Genomic DNA, 17843 nt, shown 5'->3' with positions numbered 1-17843 from the left:
CTCTTCACGTTTTCCTCGTCATACCTCTCTTCCTGTGGAATGTTCGTGGCTTTCGATCCAACAAAGAGGACTTAAGACTGCTCTTACAATTGCAGTGTCCACTTGTACTCAGCCTCCAGGAAACATAAGCATGTCCTCTGACTGCTTTGAGCTTTCACATGTTTTCCTGGTCCTTGTCCTGGGTGTTAGTGGACAACGCTTGCACAGTTACGTCTGTCCAGGGTTTTCTTTGCGAAAGTGGTATGTCCTCAAAGTACCTGAATTTCCTTCTGGAATTGGAGTCCCTGAGGTAGCTGTGGTGTCCTTGCCACCACACTTATCAGGTATTCCCCCACCGCCCATTTTACTTATGTTTTGTCCGGTCTTGTGTGTTGTTTCGTTTTCCCTTTTCTTGTGTATTCTCCCCTGGTGTTGTCCCCATTTGGGGATAAGGCTGGGTTGGTGAGGGTGCTAGTGTGCCTCATTGTGCATAGAACCACTAGGATTGACACCAGTGCTGCCCCCTCCTCCCTCCTACAGCCACTCACCCCCCACCCCCTCCCCCCCCTCCCCGTCGCCACTCCCACCTGTCATGCCCACCACACCCAACCACCTCTCCCCCCCTCCCCCCCGTCACCTCTGCCACCACCCCTCTCCTCCCCTCTCCACCCCCACCACCACCCCAGTTCATTACTCTTCCTACTACCCCAAAGTGCCTTCCTGCGATCTTGGATCATGGAACTGGTGACCGTGCTGTTTGGTCCCCTCTCTCTCGCCCAACCCAAAAATCATCTGTGTACAGAAACATCATGAATCTTTACTTTTGCCTTAGATGACGTGCAGATGACCCTGACACTTACCCTAGGTACCGTGCACAGTACTGTCTGAATGTTTTGACTGGAAAACATAAACTGTAGACATTCTTGGTATTTTTGCAGATCTTCGAGAATTGCTCTTTAGGTATAGAGTTTTCACATTGGAAAAAAATTGAACAAAGTAAATCTACCTGAAAAGAAACTGCATTGAAAAATAAGTGCATTTTTGACCTACAAATATTTGTCTGGAATAATTCTTTTCACCTCAGTCTGGCAACAGTTTAAATGAATTGACCAGATTTTATCATTACTAGCCACCTTACAGTAAGACGTAGTCACCCAACAAACACTGAAATCAATTTTAAAATAATCTCCACTAATGGTGGAAGAAAATCGCACTATTTCAAAAGCAGTAATATAACAGAAATACCCATCAATTGGTGAAACAGTCAATCATTGTTTGGAACATTATCTTGGGAAACAAGCCTTCACCCTTCAGAAAAGAAACTTTATTTCCCAAATATCCTCCTATCTGATAGATCTAAAATATAAAAATCAGCACACGCCTTTGCATATGGATAAGACCAACATTTGTTAATGGTGTTGACTGTTGAGTATCAGCATGGGGAAGCCATTGAGCACCTTCAGTTAACAGTAACAGAGATGTTTACAGGTTGTTTCTTTTTCGACTTACCTTGATCAAAGAGAGCAGCTAAAGAATGTGTGTACTCATTGTTACTATTTCAAGAGGAAATTAATAAATAGATCTGTTCTGTGTCATGCAGCAGTTAGCATCCATAACGGATATTCTTGTGACTCTTTGCAGGATATTAACTAGTTTTTTTTTCTGTCTTAGTTAGCTATATTAGTAAAATACTATCTGAGAGAGACACATCCTCACCATCTTTAACCGCATTTGGAGCGAGGGCGTGTTCCCGTCGCAATGGTGAGAGGGTGTTATTGTCTCCATCTTGAAGCCCAGTGCGGACCCTCTGGCGGTGGACAGCTATCGTCCCATTACTCTCACCAACGTTTTGTGCAAATTGCTCGAACGTATGGTGGGGCGGCGTTTGTGTTGGGTCCTTGAGTCACGCAGTCTCCTCGCTCCATCCCAGGGTGGCTTCTGTCAGGGCCGGTCTGCTGCGGACAATTTGGTGCGGCTGGAATCTGCTATGCGTATGGCCTTTGCCTGCCGTCAGCATCTCGTTGCTGTATTTTTTGATCTGCGGAAGGCATATGACACAACATGGAGGCATCACATCCTTGCTATGTTGCGTGAGTGGGCTCTATGTGGCCAGCTCCCAGCTTTTCTTAAAAACTTTTTATTGCGCCGCTCTTTCCGGGTGCAAGTCGGTGCCACCTCTAGTTCATCTTATATGCAGGGAAATGGGGTCCCGCTGGGCTCGGTGTTGAGCGTTTCCTTATTTCTAGTGGCCATTAATGGTCTGGCTGCAGCCGTGGGGTCGTCGGTGTCTCCTTCTTTGTATGCCGACGACTTCTGCATCTCATTTAGCTCAACAACTACGGGAGTTCGCAAGGCGGCATCATGGGCTCTGACTCATGGATTTCAGTTCTCTGCAGCCAAGACTCGAGTTATGCACTTCTGCAGGCATCGGACGGTCCACCCTCATCCGGAACTTTACCTCGATGGTCACCTACTTGAAGTGGTGGACACTAGCCACTTCTTAGGACTCGTCTTTGATGCCCGGCTCACATGGGTTCCTCATATTACTCAGCTGAAGCAAAAGTGCTGGCGGCACCTCAATGCCCTCCGCTGCCTGAGCCACGCGTCTTGGGGTGCAGATCGCTGCACGCTGTTGCGATTGTACAGAGCCCTTGTGCAGTCCAGGCTTGATTATGGGAGCCTGGCCTAAGGGTCTGCATCACCCTCAGTGTTGACGTTGTTGGACCCCATACACCACTGTGGGGTTCGGCTTGCAACTGGCGCTTTTCGTACAAGCCCCGTGGATAGTCTGCTGTTGGAGGCCCGGGGTTCCTCCGCTGCGGATTCGCCGCCACCGACTGCTCGCCGACTATGCTGTCCACGTGCATTGCTCACTGGGCCATCCCAATCATCGCCTGCTTTTCCCTACCAGGGTCCTCCCTCTACCCGACCGGCGACGTAGGTCTGGGCTTTCCATTGCTGTCCGCGTCCAGTCCCTGCTGTCAGAACTGGGGTCATTCCCTCTTCTGCCTCCCTTCCGGGCCTGTGCACCCACGCCTCCCTGGTGTATGACCCGTCCGTCCGTCCGCCTGGACTTGGCACGGGAACCCAAGGACTCGGTTCCGCATGTGGCCCTCCGTCGCCGTTTTTTTGTGCTCCTCGCCTCATTTTCAGGCTGTGAGCCTGTCTACACTGATGGTTCCCTGGTGGATGATCATCCTGCATACGCTTTTGCTCACGCTGCCCATGTTGAACAGCGCTCCTTGCCGGCTGGCTGCAGTATTTTTACTGCAGAGCTGGTGGCCATATTGCGCGCTCTTGAGCATATGCGTTCCTGCTCAGGTACGTCCATCGTCATCTGCAGTGACTCCCTGAGCAGCCTCCAGGCTATCGACCGCTGCTATACCTCTTCTCCTCTGGTATCCTTTATTCAGGAGTCTTTTTTTGCCATTACCTGCTCTGGTCGTTCGGTGGTCTTTGTTTGGACGCCAGGTCACATTGGCATCCCGGGAACGAACGTGTCGACAGGCTGGCCAAAGGGGCGATTGACGCCTCCACTTTGGAGATCGGCCTCCCGGCTCGTGATCTGCAGCTGGCGTTGCGCCGTAAGGTGCTTGGGATGTGGCATGACGAGTGGCGTAGCCTGACTTCGCCGAATAAACTGCGGGCTGTTAAGGAGACGACCGATGTGTGGCGGTCCTCCCTGCGGGCTTCTCGCAGGGACTCTGTCATCCTGTGTCGGCTCCGCATCGGCCATACCTACCTGACACACGGACATCTTTTGTGTCAGGAGGATCCCCCCCTGTGTCAGTGCGGGTCTCGGTTGACGGTCGCCCACATTTTGTTGGAGTGTCCCCGCCTGCGCACCCTCCGGCAGACTTTTAATCTCCCGGGCACGTTGCCTTTGGTTTTAAGTGACGATGCCTCCATGGCTGATGACGTTTTAAATTTTATCCATGGTAGTCCTTTTTATGGTTCCATTTAGGGGGGTCCTGCCCCTTTCCCTTTCTGTGTCTCTTGTTCTCGAGTCTCTCATTGGTTGCAGATTTTAGTGTGTATTTGGATGGTTGACTCTTTCCCTTTTTTTGTTCTCATGGTCAGTCAACCAGTCTCCGGCCCTCTTCTTTTCTTCCGTTTCTTTCTGTCCGGTGTTCGTCTGTACTCTTCTTGTCTCTAGCGTTCGCTGCCACATTGGTGTTCTTTCAGTGACTGGGGGGAGGAGTGTCTCCTCCCCCCTTGGGGTTTTACCTGCTCCGTAAATTTTTGTCTCGCCTGTTTTTGGAATGGGGGACTGATGACCTTAGCTGTTTAGTCCCCCTTAAACATCCCAACAACCACCACCTATCTGAGAACCCAGAACATTGTTTGAGCTGTAGCTTAAAGACAACACAAATTTTAGTTTCAATATTTCACTCAATTATTAGCCAAATTAAAAAAAATTAAAATACTTTCACAAACTACTCATTGTGAGATATATTGATACTTTAGCACAGCAAAACAAGTATTACAGTTAGAAACTGTGTGTTTGTTTTGAAGCATGTTAACTAATAGTACGCAAATTGTATGTGGATTTCACTCATCCAGTATTTCAGAATGAGAACACTTGCCGACTTCCAATTAAGTTTATGTATAATTTCATTTTCTTGCTGACTCTCCTCCTTCCCTTGTTTTGTAATCAGTGTACTAATTTTAATATTGTCTCATTGCTCCTTGTAAGTTGTCTCACTTAAGTCATAGTTTTTTAAACAGTTCTTGGTAATAAAGAATATGCATGATCAGTCTCTCTGATTTGTTGCCATGTAGTGAGTATACTAACAAGAAATCCCTTGAGTGTGACCTGTAAGTTTAATCTTTAGTACGGTTCATTTGAAAGTGTTGTGTTAAGAACTATGACAGGAAAAATATTAGCTGCTAATGACTCATCATGAGCATCAGGAGGGCTACAGAAATTTAGTGTCCAGGAGATACAGAGATCAACTGCATGTGAGATGTCTGTATTACTCTTCACAAAATGGACCTGATGCCATTCAATAAATGTTCAAAACAAACGATGAAATCAGAAATGGCATGCCACAGTGATTACGAAGTTTCCACCGTCAACATCAAAGGTTTCATTCCCATGTGCTGTGTGAGGATTTCGTGACATGTTCCAACTGAAACTTTACATTCTTCGGCAATCTCTTGACAGCCAGTCTTCGATTGGCATGTGCAGTTTCGTCAACGCTCCTGACATGAGCGTTGTCAGTAGACGTCATAGGGTGTCCTGAATGAAGGTCATCTTTGACTTCCATCCAACCATTTATAAACCATATAAATCATTCGTATCACCACGTATGGCTTAAGCAGTCATCATCACAGGCTTCCTTCATCATTTAGTGTCCCTGTGTGAACGTTTTCTTGAGTTTCATGCAAAATTTAATGCAGACATGTAGCTCTTCTAACTCTCACATCTCAAAATTTGCAAACTGTGAGACACAACATTCTACTCAATATGGCACTTATAGTCATATAGCAACGAAACTTCTGGCATTCACACAGTAAACACAAATGGTTGCACAGATGCCAACAACATTTCGCTCCAACACACCATTGGCGTGGAACTATGAATATTCCTAAGTTTTTGAAAAGACTACATATCTACAACAGTTGTCGAAGCTGACATTTCATCCAAAAGACACCCAAGGAATTTTGCAGAGTGAGAAAGAAGTTGCAGATTAAGTATTTGTGTTTCTACAAGATGAGTTGGTGACATGTTGTGTTGTATACGCTCGACTGTGGAGACAATGTACATGAGGAGTACAATTAACAAATGTGATGATACATATTTAACAAGTGAAACTGATACTGAAATAGGTGTTGAGCCATCAAGCTGTGTAGTTCATCCTTGTTGGATAGGAAGCCACAAATCCTGTCTTCAGTGAAACAAAGTAAAGGACAATCATCCAAGGACCATGTACTAAACATAAGTATGTAAAAGGAAGACCATCTGCAGGGTAGAGAGAAGGAAAAAAAAGAAAGAAAAAACCACAGATTTTGAATAAGTCCACAGCAATATGACCGTGTAGTGAATAAGAAAAACTATAAATATTCAAGGGCGAACAAGGTGTACTTGTTACAAAAACTGGTGTTTGTGCATTTCACAGTACAATTTACAGAATTTGCATGATAGTGACCACATCAAACTGCTTGTGGCATATATTTCAGCGATTTCAATGGAATCAGACGGAGGTTCCATAACTTCAAACAGTGCTACAGAATTGGAAAACTTGAGATAACAGAATTTCAAACAAAGCATCAACTTGACGGTGCACAGCAAACTGCAGAATTTGCATGAGAATTTGTGGGTGATATAAACAAACTTTATCTCATCACTCAGTAAGGAATTTGTTTTCAACTCCAACTAATCAGGATTTGAAGAGGAGATGCATATGAAAGGAAACCTGGAAATTTATACAATTATGCCCACTGTTCATCTAGGTGGTAAACTGGCTGGAAAGCTATTTATTGTGTTTTGAGAAGTTGGAGATGCTCTGCCACCTACGATTCTTTCTAATGTACATGATCTTGCAAGGCAGTATGGAATATTTACATCACAGCAAGAAAGAATGGGAAAATGGGCATAAGGGAACAACTATTATGATATGCGCATTACTTCTGGCCAATAGCTGGTCAAAACAACTGGTGATGAGACATGGGTGTTTGGTTGTGATGTTGAGACCAAGGTTTAATTCTCACAATAGGTTGGCAAAGGTTCTCTCAGACAAATGAAGCTCATTGCGTCAGGCCAACTGTCAAAGCCATTCTGATAGTTAGCTCTGACTTTGAAGGATTAGTTCATCACGAACTCATGCCATAGGGACAAACTGTTAAGAGATGGTACTGTAGGAACATGTTGCGCAGCCTGTGAGAAAATGTGTGAAGGAAACTGCCTGCAATTTGGTGAGATTCATGGATCTTGCATCATGATAACACATCCTCACATTCATCCCCGTTAGTGTGTGATTGTTGCACAAAAAACGTAATCTCGATGCTGCCTCATCCTCTGTACTCTCCAGACCTGGCCCCTGCAGACTTTTTTTTCTTTCCAAAGTTGAAAACCCCATTGAAAGACAAAATATTTGCAATTATATATGAGCTAAAAGAAAATTCCCAGATGACATTTTGCGCGATCCAGCAAAAGACATACCATGACTGCTTCCAGAAGTGGAAAAAGCAGTGGGAGTGGTGTGTCAATTGTGGAGGAGAGTATTTCATAGGAGACCATGCACAATAAGTAAAAGTTAAGTGTAGAAAAATTATGTGGACATAGTTCTGGAATTTTTTGGGTAGATCTCGTGTAATACAATGCTTGCTTTGTTTATCGTTACCGTTGCTCCGCTTTGTACCAACATGACTAGCACTGTTGTCAGCTACTCATTGACTAAGCATTTTGATTTGTTCTGTAGTCTCATGCTATGTTCACCATTGGATAAATCTAGTCCCGCCCCCAATTGCCATTAACAGCCAGTATTGTGATTGCGTGGTTGACAGTGTGTGGGGCATTGAAAGCCGTAAACATCATCAGAATTTTTCAGTACTTGAATGCTTCCTTGCTAGCATTTATATTGATAATAAAACAGGCACTAAGTGTGTAGCCTGCCAAAAGATCAAGAACCCTTTGTTTTCTGTTGTTACACAGCTACATTTACTTTCGTAATTTTGTTTATTAGACAAAGAGCTCAGGTAAAATCAGTATGGACAGTTTCACCATCACTTTATTAAAACTACATAAAGGCAAAAGTGATTTTTACTTGTAAAAAATTGTGGCATTCAGCAAATCATAGTAAGTGATAGATGTGATTCCAATGTAACTGTCAGTTTTCCATTGTTATCTTGTGTAAATGATACCTTAAGTTATATTTATGTTATGATAAAAAAAATCAATTTGTTATCTGTTCTTCTGCAGGGCATGTTGTATAAACGTGGGTATCTTCTTCCGACATTGAAGGAATATTGGTTTGTATTGCATCCAACAGAGTTGAGCTACTTCAAAAGTCAGAATGAGAGAGAACAATGTGGGTCAATTCCACTGGATCCCCAGTGCAGAGTAGATGTGAGTCCACCAACAAATAGCAATTCAACCCGGGACAGGACTCGATTTGTGCTCAATACCAATGACAGAACATTTGAGTTCGCCACTATGGATCACAGGTGCATAGTTATATTTGGGCATACATTTTGCATTCTCTACTTAAATTATTTATTTAAGAAGAAAAGTAGAAAAAGTAGAGTGTGTAAATTTACTGGTGCTAATTAACTAGAATCACCACTACCACCAACACCACAATTGTAAACCTCTTGCAAGACAACAATTTTGTAAAAATACGTGGTAGGCATTAAGGTGGACAGTAAACCCAACAAAATCCATGAACACTGTTGTAACAAACAGTTCCTTAAAATGGAGGTAGAAATCACTGTTAAATTCAAATGTTCTTACTGAAAAATAAAGTAAAGTGTATAACTACTAAATTATTTCAGAACCCGTTTGCAATGGATATCTTCCTTGCAGACAGCAATATCATATTCTGGATTGCGTGAAGGTTACCAGAGGTCACAAGCAAATCGTAGAAGGCGGTTAAGAGATGCAGAGATCCTAAAAATAAGTGAGGAGAACAGACGTCGAACGAGCCAGATAATTGATATGGAACAGACGAGAGCAGAGTTACAAGCAGAGAAAATGGTAGGTGTAACTTTTTAAATACTATCAAATTCTTCATTTTAGTTGTTGGAAAACAGATGTTTACTCTGTCCATTAGTTTATTGATTATGGTAACACCCAATAATAATTGTACACAGCAATTTTGCAGAAGCAACTAACTTTTGCTATGAAGTAACATGAATTACTAAACATGGTTTTCCAGAATTCCTTCAGCAAAGAAGTGCAGTAAAGACTCCAGAATTCTAATCAAGAACAGCTGCCCACATGAGTATCTAGAAGTAGATATCCCGGCGTAACAAAATATTTACTTCATAAAGGCAAGTCTTTCAACCCAGTCTGTTTACCAGTTAGATTCTTTCCAGAGACTGCTGATATAATAGCTCCGTACTTAGTAATCATATACAACTGTTCGCTGCCCAGATCTCACCAATATTCAATAGAAGACTTAGAAGTAATTACACACCAGCATCACTAAACCCTGAGGAGGCTCACCACTCTGTGTTGTCCCCAGTCTTTCCAGCACTGCTTACTCTTTCTGTACTGCAAACCTACACTTTGACTATCTCTTCCCATTGGATGGTCCATTTGGTGCAGGCACTGCATGGACTTTGAAATTTTGGTGTAGATTTCCAATTTCACTGCCAGTGCTATCTTTACCTTCCATTAACACTTACGTGGCCCCCATTATTGGCTTTTACCTGCCATTTTATCCTAATTTTACAGAAGTGTGTGTTGAGCAGGGAAGGTCACCCACTTATGTGTGTGCTCAAACCTCTGTGCACTTCCACCATGACATCCTTCCTCCCTGTTGTTGTAGTATGTCCAAAATGTAACACGATAGCCATCCTATTATGTGTATGTGTGGGGGGAGGAGGGGGGTTAAGTACCTGTAGGGTGGTAGCCCCCTGATCACGCAGGGATCCCAGTGTTGGTGCCTGCACTGCACACTCTCCGTATGCCACGGAGCATGTGCCCATCGTGACCGGAGCACAAAGACTCCCAGCAATGAATTACTTGTCGGGTAGCTGTTGCTGAGGCTGGGTGGCACCCGTAGGGAGAGCCCCCATTTGGAGTGGAAAGGCCATGTACAATGCAAAAAAATAAATCCCAACGTGTTCCCTTCCCCGGCCACCCATGGGAGAACGTAGGAAGAGACGACAAAAAGAAAAATACTCTCCCCAGTACCTGGTCTGTGCCAGGACTGACGGGGACTTCTTTTTGGCCACAAAGCATTTATTTAATGTCTAACATATCATAAACAAATACAGGGGTGGTCCAGCTATCTTTAAGATAAAGAGTGATTCCCTGCTGTTTAAAACATTATCTCCTGCCCAGTCACAGGCACTGCTGTCTTGTGGAAAGTTGGGTGACATTCTCGTGACTGCCACTCTCCGAAAGAGTTTCAGAATGGTCCAGGGCATCTTCTTTCATGCTAATCTTCTATTGTGACAATGAGCTATGAGCCAACTTAGAGTGACGGGCTGTACTCATCATCCGTGATGGCCGTAGGGGACCGAGGGAAAACATTGTTGCTACTGGAGCTTTCGTCTTGCCTCACAAAGGTAATACAATGCCTGAGAAGGTCAAGTTGATGGTCTACCGGTGTTATGTGAAACCATATGTTCCTCCTCCTATTAGATGCTTCAAGTGTATGAAGTTTGGACATATGTCTTCCCATTGCACCGCTACCCCTCTCTGCAGGAATTGTGGACATCTGTTGCATGTGAATGTTCCTTGTGCCACTTATCCCATCTGTGTAATCTGGGGTAAGCTCTGTTCTCCCTGCTCAGCAGAGTACTCCATTTTTCATGAGAAGAAAAGCCAGGAGTGTAATACCCTGGATGAGCTTGCATATCAAGAGGCCAGAAAAAAGTGTGGGTGTCTTAATCCCATAGAAATGATAGTCTTGCACTACAGCTGCAATGTCAGCCTCTTCTCTGTCAGATGTGCTTTCCTCACGTGTGTTTCTTACTGCTCACCACCACCACCACCACCACCACCACCACCCCCATGCCATTGAGCCCTTCTTGTGCTTCCACCACACACATTTCAGGAGCATTGGCTCCCCACCTTCTGAGGCCACTGGTCCCCATCCTCCTCCTCTGGGTTCTCTAGCAAGGAGAAGGTCCCTTGGATCTCTCCCTTCCATGGTTTCAGTTGGTCCACCGCTAGATGCCAGCCGGCAGCTGAAGGCATCACAGGCTGATGCAAGCCATCAGACTTCTCATTCTTTCTCTGTCCCTGAAACTAATTCAGGGACTCTTTTCCATCATTGACTTCTAAGGAGGAGGAGGACAACAATGACAAAAGGAAAAAAGGAAGTCCTTTAAGATGAAGGAAACTACAGCGGCCACACACCAATGGAATTGTAATGGATTTTTCTACCACCTGGCTGAGCTACAACAGCTTTTAAGCACTAACGCTGAATTCTGTATTGCCATTTGTGGCTACTGAGGTTATTTTGAGAATCATACTGACTGTGAGAGGGTATCTGGAGGAGATTGTATATATGTGCTGGACTCTGTATACAGTGACCTTATGCCTCTCGATACAGCTTCGGAGGCTGTGGCTGAATTGGTACGGGCACATCAGGATTTTACCATCTTTTATGTTTGTCTCCCTCCCAGTGATGTTCTGTCTCAGAATGTTTTGCGTGCGCCTTTTCTAGTCTTGGGCAAGTTCAACACCCATAACCGTTTGTCTGGCAGAACACTGATCACTGACTGTGGTAAAGATATCCAAACTGTACTGGGACAACTTGATCTTTGCCTCTTGAGCTCTGGTACCCACATACAGTGAAATGTGACATATGGTACGTACTTGACCATGGATCTTCTACCAGCTATGCACTGGAGAATACATGATATGATGGGTTCACCTCTGCTGTAGTCCTTAGCTCCCCATCGCAAGGCAGTATCGTTGTGGCTGTTCAGTGTACAACGGCAGCCATTCTTTTTGCAGCCAACTGAGCCAGCACCCCCCCCCCCCCCCCCCCTTCCTCAGGATCCCTCTGTAGGAAGACAGTACCCTGTTGGACTACAGAGATCACTGTGGCCATTAGAGATCACAGGTGGGTCCTCCAATGCCCCTCACTGGAGCACCTCATTTCCTTTAAACGACTCTGTGCCAACATTTGCTACCTCATAAAATGATGAAAGCAAGAATCCTGGAAACAGTATGTTTCACTGTTGGATTACATACCTCTACATCAAAGTTATGGGCAAAGATCAGACGACTCTACAGTTTCCACTGCCCTGCACGTGAACCAAGTGTTTCCTCAGTGGTGCCATTTATACTAATCCAGACAGTGTTGCCGAACATTTTGCTGAGCATTATGCTCGCTCATCTGTGTCTGAGCACTACCACTTTGTCTTTCGTCTCGTAAAACTGCAGGTGGATCGAATGTGATTATCTTTTACTAATTGTGACCTGAAGCCATATAATGGTCCATTCAGTGGATTGGAACTCTCCACTGCCCTAGAGTATTGCTCCGATCTGGAACAATGAGGAGTTCCCAACTAAGTGGCAAGAAAGCACGGTAGTTTCGGTACTGAAATCACGTAAGTTCCCCCTTGAGATGTACAGTTATCACCCAGTGAGCCTAACCAATGTTTTCTTTTAAGTTGCTCGAATGCACAGTAAGGAAGGGGCTGTGTTGGCTCTTTGAGTTGCGAGGCCTTTTGGCTCCATCTTGGAGCAATTTTCACAAAGGCTACTCCACGGTCTTTGCACATTGTCAGCACCTCATCGCTGTCTTTTTTTGACCCCCAGAAGGCTTATGACATGACATGACATGACATGACATGACATGACATGACATGGTGTCACCACATCCTTAATACATTGCACAAATGGCATCTCTGGGGTCCACTCTGGATGTTTGTCAAGAACTTCCTGTCATACTGTATGTTCAGGATTCAAGTGGGTGATTCACTTAGTACCCCACGTATTCAAGGGAATGGGGTCTTTCTTGCAGGTATCTGCACTGAGCATCACCTTCTTTCTGATGGCCATCAATGGCCCAGTGACAGCTGTGGGGCCCTCCTTGTACGCTGACAATTTTTGCTTTTATTATTGCTCGTTTAGTATGGTTGTTGCTGAGCGTCACCTACAGGGGTGCTGTATGAAAGGCAGGGTCATGGGCTCACACATAAGGTTTTTGTTTTTCAACCACCAGTACACGTGCCCTGCACTTTGGTTACTTTTATACTGCCCACCCACAGAGCTTTGTCTGCTTTTATACTGCCCACCCACAGAGCTTTGTCTACTTTTATACTGCCCACCCACAGAGCTTTGTCTAGATGATCAGTCATATGATTTGTCTAGCTGCAGTTGAGATTCACAGCTTTTTGGGACTGGTCTGTGATCCCCGTCTGACATGGCTGCCTCATTTTTGCCACTGTAAGCAAAAGTGCTGGTGACACCTCGGTACACTTCTCTGCTTCAGTAGCACTGCTGGGGTGGAGATCACTCTTTCCTTTTGCAGCTCTAGAAAGCCCTGATTCTGTCCTGTCTTGATTATGGGAATGTTGTGTATGGTTCTGCATCACCCTCAGCTTTGTAGATACTGGACTCCATTCATCATTGTGGTGTCTGACTTGCGACAAGAGCCTTCTGGACTGGCCCAGTGAGCAGAATACTCGTTGCCGTTGGAGTCCCTCTGTTACGTATCGGGCACCAGCGACAGTTCCTGAATTATGGTTTAACGTTCGTAGCTTGCCTGAACATCACAACTCCTGTGTCCTTTTTCCCTGAGGGGGAGTTCCATCTTCCACAACATTGACCCAGAACTGGGTTTACAGTTGCTGCACAGCTCCAGTGTCTCTGTTAGGAACTGCAGCTTTCTCCACAGTCACCTCTTTTCGGGGAGACAGACCCCCCCTCCCGCTCTCGTGATTTGAACCCTGACCTCGCATTTGTCTTGACGTCTCCTATGGTCCGAAAGATTCCATTGGCCCCACGATTTTTTGCCACTAGTTATTAGCTGTCCTTGAGACCTATTCGGATTTGGAAGTGGTATTCACAGATGACTCGACAGTCAACGGACGTACAGGCTTTGTATACAAACATGTGCACGGTACAGTGAACTCCACCCTCCGCCAAACAGCTGGAGTGTCATTACTGCTGAGTTCATGGCTATTAAATCAGTCCGTAGCCATTTTTGTTCTTGCACTGGCAAGAGTATCCTGATCTGTAGTGACTCCTTTAGCAGCCTTCAGGCTATAGACCACTGTCACTTTCCTCACCCACTTATTATGGATATCCAAGATGGTGTCTCTGACCTCTATCAAGCTGGACGGCCAGTTGTTTTAATTTAGACCACTGGTCGTTTTGAGCTTTTGGAAAATGAACAAGCTGACCACAAGGTTGCCAATTCTGGAAGTTGGGATCCTAGCACCAGACCTTCACTCATTTATAAGCCATCAATAGCTGAAAGTCTGGAACTCAGAGTGGTCTTTCCTGATCTCTCAAAACAAACTGAGGACAATTAAGATCACGTCCTCTTGGCAGTTTCCGTATTTGCTTCTCGCTGGGAATCCACTGTCCGATGTAGACTCCGCATTGGCCTCACTTGACTCACCTGTGGCCACATTCTCAGATCCACCTAATTGCCTATGTGGAGCCCACTTTACGGTGGCCCATTTTCTCATACACTGCTGTAATTTAGCTGCTTTTAGGCAGCATTTTAATCTTCCTGACATGCTGCCTCTGGTACTAGGAGGTAATGTCAAAGCGACTGACCTATTGTTACATTTTGCCCATGAAGGTGGTTTCTATTCATCACTGTAAGGTAGGACATTTTGGGCTGATTGATCTGCGGAGTCGTTGGGCTCCTCTCTTGCTCATCACCCCCACCCGCCCGGCCACAGCCCCTGCCCCTGCCACAGCTGCAAAATACTAACTCAAATTATTTACAGATAAATGGAAAAATTGGTAGAAGACAACCTCGGGGAAGATCAGTTTGGATTCCGTAGAAATGTTGGAACACGTGAGGCAATACTGACCCTACGACTTACCTCAGAAGAAAGATTAAGGAAAGGAAAACCTACATTTCTAGCATTTGTAAACTTAGAGAAAGCTTTTGACAATGTTGACTGGAATAATCTCTTTCAAATTCTTTAGGTAGCAGGGGTAAAATACAGGGAGCGAAAGGCTATTTACAATTTGTACAGAAACCAGATGGCAGTTGAGAGAGTCAGGGCATGAAAGGGAGGCAGTGTTTGGGAAGGGAGTGAGACAGGGTTGTAGCCTCTCCCCGATGTTATGCAATCTGTATATTGAGCAAGCAGCAAAGGAAACAAAAGGAAAATTTGAAGTAGGTATTAAAATCCAAGGAGAAGAAATAAAAACTTTGAGGTTCGCCGATGACATTGTAATTCTGTCAGCGACAGCAAATGACTTGGAAGAACAGTTGAACGGAATGGACAGTGTCTTGAAAGGAGGATATAAGATGAACATCACCAAAAGTAAAATGAGGATAATGGAATGTAGTCGAATTAAGTCGGCTGATGCTGAGGGAATTAGATTAGGAAATGAGACGCTTAAAGTAGTAAAGGAGTTTTGCTATTTTGGGGAGCAAAATAACTGATGATGGTTGAAGTAGAGAGGATATAAAATGTAGACTGGCAATGGCAAGGAAAGCGTTTCTGAAGAAGACAAATTTAACATCGAGTATAGATATGTATGGAAGTGAAACGTGGACAATAAATAGTTTGGACAAGAAGAGAATTGAAGCTTTCGAAATGTGGTGCTACAGAAGAATGCTGAAGATTAGATGGGTAGATCACATAACTAATTAGGAGGTATTGAATAGGATTGGGGAGAACAGAAGTTTGTGGCACAACTTGACTAGAAGAAGGGATCGGTTGGTAGGACATGTCCTGAGGCATCAAGGATCACAAATTTAGCATTGGAGGACAGCGTGGAGGGTAAAAATCGTAGAGGGAGATCAAGAGATGAATACACTAAGCTGATTCAGAAGGATATAGGTTGCAGTAGGTGCTGGGAGATGAAGGAGCTTTCACAGGATAAATTAGCATGGAGAGCTGCATCAAACCAGTCTCAGGATTGAAGACCACAACAACAACAGCACAGGTTCAGTAAACATAGCTTCTGTAAAACACAACTGTCCCTTTATTCTCATGAAGGAATGAGTGCTATTGATAGGAGATCTCAAATGGACTCCATATTTCTATATTTCTAGAAGGCTTTTAATAGCTTTTCACTCAAGCAGCTTCTAATCAGAATCTGTGCCGATGTAGTATCATCACAAGTGTCCGACTAAAGTCACGATTTCCCAGTCAGAAAGGTCATGCTTCATAGTAAATAATGGAAAGTCAGAGTTAAATAGAAAGTGATACGTGTCAGTCCCAAAGAAAGTGTTTTAGACCACTGTTCTTCATCGATATAAATAATTTAGGAGACAATCTTCGCAGCCCTCTTAAATTATTTGGGAATGTGGAATCCTTACCAGATAGGGTCTATGGAGGACAATGAAAAAGTTTGAAGAAGGGCAGCTCTTCTTCTTCTTCTTCTTCTTCTTCTTCCTCCTCCTCCTCCTCCTCCTCCTCCTCCTCCTCCTCTCCACCCCACAGAAAGTGGGGAGAGAATCATCAATATGATACGCAAGTTGGGATGACAGTCATTACAACAAAGATGTTTCATGAAATTTTAGTCAACAGCTTTCTTCTCAGAGAGTGAAAATATTATTTTGTTGACTTCTATCTACTCGTGGAAAAATGATCATCATAATAAAATAAGAGAAATTGTTGCTTGCCTGGAATGACACACAAGAGTTCATTTTCCCACGTGCCATTCGAGGATGGAACCATAGAGAAATAGTGTGAAAGTTGTTCAATGAAACCCCTGCCAAGCACTTAAGTGCGAATTGCACAGTAGTGATGTAGATTAGATATACTGTAGTACCACTGTAAAAGACCTACAGAGGAAAGGTAGCTTTCATTCTGTTTGTGTCATTCAGGTGTGTCAGTTGCTGGTTAGTTCGGGGAAAGAAAGTCATTGTCTTTCACAAACCAAGAGAAAGTAAACATGCTGCTGCTTTACGGACAATTCATAAAGAACAATAAAGAGACCAACTGAATTGTATGCACAAAGTTATCCCCACAGTGTCCAGCAAGAATGACAATTTCATTAACGTGCGAAAATTTGTTGTCGGAAGGGCATTGTAATACTACGCAGAGGATAAAGAGCAAACCTGTTAAAAGTGCAGCAAACAAATTAGATGCTGTGGAAACTGTTTATCACCGTCTGTGTATTAGCAACAGGGAGCTTCCATCCATATTGGGTGTTATTTCTGCAGCAAGGTTACAGAAGACACTTGGAATTTCGTCACTCATTTCTGAAGGAACAATGGTTCTCTTTTTTTCACAGAATTGTCTTACCATTGAAGCTACCACTAAAAGTGATGGAAAGCTAAAAATAAGAATTACACCTTATTGAGCTACTGAGAAGTTGCCCTGAGACATTTTGAACATTGAGTGTTAGTGATGCTTGAAAGTTTGGTATGGGGTAATTGGAGACTGTGACTGTTTCTTAGTTCATCAAAGAATCTTTAATGGGGAGGACATACAGTTTCTTAATGATGTCCTGCTGACTTTCCAGAGGAAGCTACCTGACACATATATGTATGTGGTATCAGGATAATGGACGTCCCTGATTACATGTGGATAGGAAAGTGTTCACCCAGCTCATCTGTGCATGCTGGGTAAGATGTGAAGGCATTAGTTAGTTCATTACTTCCTTACTTACTTACTTACACCTTCTGTGGGTCATTTTTACAAAAATCATAATGTTGTGGAACAAGTCATTTTACCTTCACATTTTAATATGTAAATATGACTACATGCTGGACATTTATAAGTTTTTTAAATTGTACAGATGTGAGTTAGTAATTCCTACCCACCACATTTTACACATTACAATAGAAATTCTTCTATGGAATAGAAGTGGTTGTCGAGGAGGAACTTTTTCATTTTGTTTTCAAATTTTGCTTTGCTGTCTGTCAGACATTTTACATTACTAGGCTCGTGATTAAAGATTTTTGTTGCAGCATTGTACACCCCTTTTTGTGCTAAAGACAATCTTAATATGGAGTAATGAATGTCATTTTCCTTGTGGTATTGTAATTATGTACATCATTGTTCTTTTTGAGCTGTTGTGGATTGTT

The 17843-nt window shown here is 43.8% G+C and overlaps 1 protein-coding gene across 1 annotated transcript in view; it reads left to right on the top strand.

The window, feature by feature from the left end:
• LOC126322280 (differentially expressed in FDCP 6 homolog) overlaps positions 1 to 17843 on the top strand; it is a 107958-nt gene that overhangs the window by 52991 nt on the left and 37124 nt on the right. The window contains exons 5-6 of the mRNA XM_049994281.1: positions 7904 to 8148; positions 8476 to 8677. Coding sequence (XP_049850238.1) covers positions 7904 to 8148; positions 8476 to 8677 — 447 coding nt within the window. The remainder of the gene's footprint in view (positions 1 to 7903; positions 8149 to 8475; positions 8678 to 17843) is intronic.

Source organism: Schistocerca gregaria, chromosome 1 (assembly GCF_023897955.1).
Source record: "Schistocerca gregaria isolate iqSchGreg1 chromosome 1, iqSchGreg1.2, whole genome shotgun sequence".
In the NCBI taxonomy this organism is placed as follows: domain Eukaryota; kingdom Metazoa; phylum Arthropoda; class Insecta; order Orthoptera; family Acrididae; genus Schistocerca; species Schistocerca gregaria.
This window is presented reverse-complemented; position numbering and strand designations above follow the sequence as displayed.